Source organism: Fukomys damarensis, unplaced genomic scaffold (genome assembly GCF_012274545.1).
Source record: "Fukomys damarensis isolate Sample0158 unplaced genomic scaffold, DMR_v1.0_HiC HiC_scaffold_37, whole genome shotgun sequence".
Classification (NCBI taxonomy): domain Eukaryota; kingdom Metazoa; phylum Chordata; class Mammalia; order Rodentia; family Bathyergidae; genus Fukomys; species Fukomys damarensis.
Window position 1 is genome coordinate 13,087,680 of NW_022900949.1, and position 9,099 is coordinate 13,096,778.

At 34.5% G+C, this 9,099-nt stretch overlaps 1 protein-coding gene across 1 annotated transcript; it reads right to left on the bottom strand.

The window, feature by feature from the left end:
• Positions 1-7,892: 7,892 nt before the first annotated feature.
• On the bottom strand, positions 7,893-8,782 carry LOC104857419 (olfactory receptor 7E24). Its single transcript, XM_010617284.3, is given in 2 exon segments — positions 7,893-8,728; positions 8,731-8,782. Coding segments are annotated over 2 exon segments (882 nt in total). The 5' UTR covers positions 8,777-8,782.
• Positions 8,783-9,099: the final 317 nt, after the last annotated feature.

Consider the following 9,099-nt stretch of genomic DNA (forward strand, 5'->3'; position numbering starts at 1 on the left):
TATCGATGCATAACATACTATTATTAGTCTTTATATAGATAGATAGCTGGATAGATAGATAGATATCTATATATATATATATATATATATATATGCACACACACACACTATATATATATATAAATATATATATATATAAATTGAATTTTGGGAAACTTTAATGGTGTTGCCAACTTTGTAAAAAGTCATCCCAATTTACTGTGTTGAGTTGGCATTGTACAGAAATGGACAGCCATATTGGTCTAGAAATGTTAATTTATTTTTACTTTTTTTTTCCATGTGTACAGGGGTAATGCACTGTATTAAATATGCAAGGTCATATCTACATGGATTTGATTAAAGAAACTAATAAAGTATTCTCTAAATAATGAAAAAAAGAATAAGATAAGACTATAAGAGCAAGAAGCAATTTAAATATGTTCAGGGACCATTTTCATCTCCAGAATTAAGGATTATTTTAGTTCACATCATTGCCTTTTCTCTTTTACTTTCCTTTTTAGTTTTCTTTCTTTTTTTCAGCTTTAATTGAGTTCATTGGTACATTTTAGGGATACAGTACAGTTACATTCATTGTTGGGATCTTGTACCTCTACATGACAAGTCTTGATTCTCATTTTTTCCCTTTACCCCTGCCCTCTCTTCACCCCCTCCTCCCCTCCCCATCTTTTTTAGTTTTATTTTTAGGATTCCCTATTTTTAATTTTCATACAGAGATTTCTTTAACTAAAATACTGAATAGTTTCTTTGGTGTGAAAAACTATAATAGTGCACAGGATCCTAATGAGATAATTAATAATGTGAAATAGGAAGTAAAGGGCTAAATGAGTAGGGAAAGTGGGGAGGGTGGGGAAAAGGTAATAAGGGAGAGGAAAAAATATGAGAAACTGAAAAAATGGAAATAAAGTGTTTGTAAATGGGGAGGGGAGGAGGGGGTGAAGGGAGGGCAGGGACAAAGGGAAAAAATGAGAATCAAGACCTATTATTTAAAGGTACAGAATCCCAATGATGAAAGTAACTGTATTGTATACCTAAATTGTACCAATAAACTCAATTAAAAAAAAGTAAGAAAAAGTCTCTAATCTATACATTTTGGAATAAAAAGGGTGAAATTAGAATAAACCCAGCAGAAATTCAGAGGGTACTTCTCCAGAAGAGATTGTGAAGATTGTGTAGATTGGAGGCAAACGGATTTCTTTCAGTTTCCTGTCATCCTCTTTGATCTCTTTTGTCAGAGTACTACCATTTTCAATGTATAGGTCTTCTCTTTCTTTGTGACATTGATTTCTGAGATTTTCATTTTATTCAATGCAATTGCCAAAGGGGTGGCTTCCTAAATCTCTCTCTCAGTGAATTTGTTATTCATGCCCAGGAACGCTGATTTTGGAGGGTTGACTTTGAATCTAGTTCTGCCACTAAATTTGTTCATCAAATATAGAAGTTCTCTGGTGGAGTTTTTGGGGTCTTCTATATAGAATATCCTGTCTTCAAATAATGATAATTGAACTTCTTCTTTTCCTATCTTTATCACTTCTATTTCTTTCTTTTCTCTAATTGCTCCAGGTAATATTTCCAAAATTATATTGAATAGAAGTGGTGATAGTAGATACCCTTTCCTTGTTCCTGACATTAGAGTGAAAGCTTTCAGTTTTTCAGCAGTTACTATGATGTTGGCTGTTGGTTTGTCATATGTAGCTTTTACTAGACTCAAATAAAAATCATCTACTGTGATTTTGCCAGATTTTTATCATAAATGGGTGATGGATTTTATCAAATGTTTTTTCTGAATCTATCAAGATGATCATGTGGTTTTTGTACTTGGTTCTGTTAATATAATGCTCTACATTTATTGGTTTGCATATGTTAAACCATCCCTGCATAGCTGGAATGAATTCTTCTTGATAATGTTGTATAATATTCTTGATAATTTGCTGCACTCTGTTTGCTAGTATATTATTCAGAAATTTTACATCTAGGTTCTTTGGGCAGATTGGCCTGGAATTCTGTTTTCTTCTTTTTTTTTTTTTTTTTTTTTTTTTTGGTTTTAGGTTTCTTGTTTGGTCTTCTCACATTATGAATAAATGAAAAAAATGCAAAACTAAGCACAAAACATGAAGTAAATATATCTTTTTTTCTCATTGAATTTATTGGTACATCTTAGGTATACAGTACAGCTACATTCATTATTGGGATCGTGTACCTTTACATGACAGATCTTGGTTCTCATATTTTCCCCTTGTCCCTGCCCTCCCTTCACTCCTCCTTGCCTCCCCATTTAAAAACACTTTATTCATGTAGTTTCTCAGGTGTTCTTTGTCGTGGAAGTGTCTTATTTCCCCATCCATTTTGAAAGAGAGTTTTGCAGGATACATCAGTCTAGGTTGGAGGTTGTTCTCTTTTAGTACTTGAAATATCTCATTCCACCAAACCAGCACTAAAAGCAATTCTAGAAAAGATCCTAGAAAAGACAATGAAGGCAACAACACCATGAGGCTCAACAGAGCAAATCAAATAGGCAAGGAAAGAAACTAAAAGGAGAAGGTGAAAAAGTAAAAAGAGTCAACAAAATGCCAATAACATGACAATAATAACTCAGTACATATCGGTTATAGCCATCAGTGTCAATGGCCTCAACTCAACAATCAAGAGAAATAGGCTGGCAAAATGGAATAAGAAGCAAAATCCAAAAATATGTTGCATATAAGAAACACACCTAGTGCAATAAGAAGCCCGTAGATTGAAAGTGAAAAGATAGAAAACAATTCTCCATGTGACAGGAGCAGAGAAAAACACAGGGGTAGCAATCTTATTAGCAGACAAAGCAAATTTCAAACCAAAACTGATTCTCGTATTATTGATGTAAGACTCTACTGTATCATACATCTATGAATGTAAAATATCTTGTACCTGCTTTATGATACATAGTAGTGACCATGCTTTATCAGAGCTACATTTAGTGATATTACTCTAGAATGTTCTCTTTCCAGGTGATGATTAAGATGGTAATAAAAAAATGGTGCCAAGTACCACAATAGCAACAGAACTTTGCTGTTTTCTGGATATTATTCTTTTCTTTGTTTTAGTTTGTTTTTTTTAATGGAATGTGCTGAATGTCCATAATTTTGTTCAGATGACTGCAGAACCTGGAAAAGCTGTTGCTGCTATCGATACATAACATACTATTATTAGTCTTTTTATATAAATATATATATATACACACACACATATATATATATATATATATATGAATTTTGGGAAACTTTAACAGTGCTGCCAACTTTGGAAAAAGTCATCTCAATTTACTGTATTGAGTTGGCATTGTACAGAAATGGACAGCCATATTGGTCTAGAAATGTTAATTTTTTATTTTTATTTTTTATTTTTTCCATGTGTACAGGCATAACACATTGTACTAAATATGTAAGGTCATATCTACATGGGTTTGATTATAGAAACTAATAAAGTATTCTCTAAATAATGGAAAAAAGAATAAGATAAGACTATAAGAGCAAGAAGCAATTTAAATATGTTCAGGGACCATTTTCATCTCCAGAATTAAGGATTATTTTAATATTACATCATTGCCTTTTCTCTTTTACTTTCCTTTTTAATTTTATTTTAGGATTCCATATTTTTAACGTTCATACAGAGATTTATTTAACTGAAATACCGAATAGTTTCTTTGGTATGAAAAACTATAATAGTACACAGGATCCTAATGAGATAATTAATAATGTGAAATAGGAAGTAAAGGACTAAAGGTGTGGGAAAGGTGGGAAGTGTGGGGGAAAGGTAATAAGGGAGAGGAAAAAATATGAGAAACTGAAAAAGTGGAAATAAAGTGTTTGTAAATGGGAAGGGGAGGTGGGGGTGAAGGCAGGGTGGGGACAAGGGGAAAAATGAGAATCAAGACCTATTATGTATAGGTACAGGATCCCAATGATGAATGTAACTGTATTGTATACCTAGATTTTACCAATAATAAATTCGATGAAAAGAAAAAAAATAAAATAAAAATATAAAAACACTTTATTTCCATTTCTTCATTTTCTCATATTTTTTCTTTTCCCTTTCCCCTACCCTTCCCACTTTCCCTAAACCTTTAGCCCTTTTCTTCCTATTTCACATTGTCAGTTATCTCATTCGGATCTTGTGTACTATTATAGTTTTTCACACCAGAGAAACTATGCAGTATTTATACATGCATGACCTATTTGTTTCACTTAGGAGTATACCCTCAATAGGTATCCATTTTCTGATGAATAACTCTAATTTCTCATTCTTTATGGCTGAGTAGTATTCAGTTTCATAGAAAAACCACATCTTCTTTATCCAGTTTCCAACAGATGGGCAGATGGGCTGTTTCCAAGATTTAGCTATTACAAATTGTGCCACTATAAACATTGGTGTGCATATATCTCTGTGGTATGATCCCTTTTTGATATCTCTACATAATTCCATTCTCTTGCACACATTCCTAAAGGCAACTCATGTCAATAGCTGGCTGAGTAGATCTGACTTGATGTCCTCATATCAGTGTGCACTTATGGGTCCCTAAACAAATTCTCAAAAATCTTACCTCAAATTTTCTTAATAATTTTAGTACCAATAAACTGTTGTCTTAAATTCATAGGCTGAAATTAACTAATATTCTTCTAAGCACTCTACAACATACCTGTTGCCCTGAAATGAACTAATTTATATGCACATGTAGATTCAAGGCTTGCTGCAAAGTACTTCTGGCTATTTCAAATTCTTTCACTGTTGTTCAGCTTTGTCAGATGAAAGCACATGCTATAATTTGTTACTTTATTATTACAATGGCATTCTTTCAACATTCTTGTGCCTCTCTTCATTTTGTACAAGTGAAAATTACCAGTCACTATGTGAGACAAGCGTGTTTGTTTCATCTCCAACATATGGTGTATACTAAATGTTACTATCACTTATGCTTTTCCCAATAAAAAGTCAGTCCTATCATATACATCATATTACTCTTAAAGTATAGATTCAAAATTTTCCTGAGTCATGTCTAGTACTAATCCTTGCATCGTTACTAACCATTTCAGCCTTATATATTCATTACCTATTAATATTTGGAGAAGCATACATTAAACATTTATTGCATCCATCATACAATTGTATAAACTAGAAATCAACTCAGATATTAAAAATAAAAACAACCTGCCACACTTTACATACTAGTAAGTGGTGGGGACAAAATTCCAAATTAAATTCTCAAGCTCTGTGTGGGATCCACAAATGTCTCATCAATTCTACATGATTTTTGGAAAAATCATTTCACAATTACATCATTATGAGAGCCTTGTTTTCCTGTCTACAGGCCAGCTATGGCATGTTATGACACAACAACACCTTTGCCTCCAGTCACACCTAAAATGTCGATGGTTCAGTGATGCTGTGCTTCTCCAGGACAAGATTACACCAGATGGAGACATCCTGGGAAGAACAAATCTTCATCTGCAAAGTTCATCATTTTTCTAGAATTTTCCCCACTGCTGCCACTGCCCTTTGAATTACCTATTTCGTTTGTTATTCTCTTCATGACCTCTCACTGCCATGTGTAATCTGTTACATTTGTTTCTCCTGATATATGGAATAAAGGTATGGCAAGTTTGAGAGCTTTCATCTGTGTTGCCCAGAGTAGCACTGATCAGGCCCAAAGCTCAGCTTCTTCTCTAAATCTCATTTTTTTCTATGTTTTCTGTCTAATAAACTAATTCACCTTGTTCTGTCATGGCTCACAGGAGACTACGACTTACTGAAAATGTTCTATTAATGTCCTCTTTTCCTGTCCCCAACACAGAAATCATTCTGTTCCTTAACCATAATAAAGTTTTCAGCAAAGATTGTTATGTCTATACTGTAGTTACATATGGGAAAATTAAACTCTTTTCAGTTTTAGAGTTGAAGAGAAATGTAACCTGAGTTGACTTATCCTATAGAAGTTGAGAAGGATGATTTATAAGAGAGGAGAAGGATGTGGACAGCTTCAAGGAAAGAAGGGAGTGTGGGTTAGGCATGAAATCAAAACTAATCACTATAGATCTTTTCAATCTTTAATCTTTACCTCTTAAATATTCCTAAAAGATTCCTTCCTAAAATGGATGCAGTAGTTTTCACCCTTCTCTCCACAGTCATGGCTCCTAAGTGTAGAGTACAATAAAATGTGTCCTTTCTGGAGGGACTGGAAGAGAACAGACTAGTTGGTTTGTCAAAGGAAATATGTGCCATGATTTGACTGGTAAAATGCTGTGTGTGTGTGTTATCAGATAGTGTCATGTAAGTATTTGTTCACTATTTTTGACCCAACAACTTGTGGTTAATTATACAAAACTGCAGTGCTCCTATTTCCTTTTAAAATAATAATACAGAGGCTTTTACTCAGAAACATTGTACACATGAAATGAAACAAAGTATGAAGAATACATGATTTAGATGCTGCCACTAAGGAGATCTTCAGTTATTGCTTCGTGACCTTATGGTTATTTTCATCTCCCCATTGTCCTCCTCATCTCTACCATAATTCTTTGGGATGCTGAGGTAATAGTTTACTGACAACCATAGTATGTTATCATGTTGTAGATTTCTCTGAGAAGTACTGTCAGTGTGCAAGGAAAGGAACACTTTGACTGAAATTTTGGGTCCTCCATAGTAATAAAGTACATGCATTTCACAGTCCTCTTAGCTGACATTGCTCACAGTCTTATCATCCCATCTTACTGTGCAGACTTTCACATCTTCATGATAGGAAGTAATGTTACCAACAGCCCCATCCTCCGTCCATTACTTTCTGAGTTAGGCTGCATGTTTCCACATTTCTCATCTCCCCCAGGAACAGAAAAAGCTCAAGGACAGCTCACCAAATTGTTATGGAAGATATCAAATTTGAGCTTCCTCAAATTTAGATGAACATGAAAGAGATACAGTTATTTCAAGATGTCAAACAAACACTGGAAGAATTGACAGGTTGTGTCATATCATGTAACCATGAAATCTCAATGCACATATGCAGCTTATAATTATCCATATTGGTCTATATTATTTTAATCTTGAAATTTCTGAAATTCAGTGAAAGTTAAGAAATGAATGTCACAAAGATTTGGGGCTATTTTTTAAGACAGAAGACATATTAAGAATATCATTATCTTTGGTTTTGTATTTTCCTTTTTGAACCAAATCTTCAGCTTTTTAATTTCACTGTTCATTGTGGAAAGATATACTTATCTAAAGGAACCATTTTAAGTGGTTTTAAGTGCAGAGTTTGATTACATATATTTTAATACTTTTTGCAACCATTACACTTAACCACTTCCCCAATTTTTTCACTTTCCCAACTGAAATTTGCACCTGTATGAAGACCAATAATATTACCCCTCAGACCCCTTTGATTCTGTGATGAAATATTGCATAAAATTAAAGATGTTAAAATTCAGTAACATTGAAACCAAGGGTAAACTATTTAAAAACACAATTTCTTTTATTTTTATTTAGTTTCTTGGTACATTCTAGGTATACAGTACAGTTACATTCATTATTGGGATCTTGTACCTTCACATGACAGGCCTTGGTTCTGATTTTTCCCCTTGTCCCTGCTCTCCCTTCACCCCCTCCTCTCCTCCCCATTTACTAACACTTTATTTCCATTTTTTTCATATTTTTTCTTTTCTCTATTCCCTTTCCCCTACCCTTCCCATTTTCCCTACAGCTTTAGCCCTTTTTTTTCCTATTTCACATTGTTAATTATCTCATTAGGATCTTGTGTACTATTATAGTTTTTCACACCAGAGAATCTATTAAATATTTTAAAATAAGTTTTTATTTTCTCTTTTACAACATTTTCTAAACTACTTTCCAAATAAATAGTAAAGGGATTAGATTTTCCAAAGGTAGAGCCTCTTCAGGGTGCTGCTGATGTCCCTGTTCCTCAGGCTGTAGATGAAGGGATTCAGCATAGGGGTGACCAGAGTGTACATCAGTGAGGCCACCATGGCTTCTTTGGAAGTATGTAATGCACTTGAACCAAGATACGTTCCCAGGCTTGTTCCATAAAATAAGCAAACAACTGACAGGTGAGAACCACAGGTAGAAAAGGCTTTGTACCTCCCCTCAGATGATGGGGATTTCAGGATTGCAGAAACAATTTTACAATAGGAGAAAATTATCCCTGACATAGGAAAACAACCAAATAGGATACCAATCATATATGTGACTATGTTTTTCATTAATATATCAGAACATGAAAGGTCATAGAGTTGAGGAGGGTTACAAAAGAAACTAGCAATTTCCACATCTTTGAAACAGGAAATTCGTAAGGCAACTAAATAGTGAATCTGAGAATCCAAAAGGCTAACTAAGACTGACAGCAAAACTAATAAGACACAGCGGTGAGGGTTCATAATGACTGCATAATGCAGGGGTTGGCAAATGGCCACAAAACGATCATAGGCCATCACGGTAAGAAGCATGTCATCTACACATGCAAAAAAGATAAAAAGAGAAACCTGTGAAAGACAGCCCTCATAGGAGATGACCCTGCTGTTAGTTGAGATGTCCACAATCAACTTTGGAACTGTAGTGGAGGTGAAACAGATGTCAGCCAAGGACAGGTTGGAGAGGAAGAAGTACATAAGGGTGTGGAGGTGGACATCAGATGTAACAGCCAGGATGATGAGCAGGTTCCCGAGCACTGTGACCAGGTACATAGAAACAGTCCAAAAAGAATGGGCTGCAGGTCTGAGTCCTCTGAGAAGTGCATGAGGTAGAACTCTGAGATATGTGTTAGATTATGTCCTTTCATGTTGTTTGAGCACATTTAAATAAATTTCTCTGGAAAAAATGGAACAAAATATATCGTACAATGATCTGCAAATATTCTGAGTTCAAATATCCATAAGCAAAGAATTCCCACAAGAGATCCATGACCTTCAGCAGCATTGCTCTATTGTGAACAAACTCCACCATGGAGGACTCACTGTTGGGTGGTTTGTTTTCCACTCCACTTTACTTTACTTGTCCTCTAATGGACAGGGTTATCAGACCAAGGACACAGAATATTGAAGTTCTTTATCATAGTGAAAT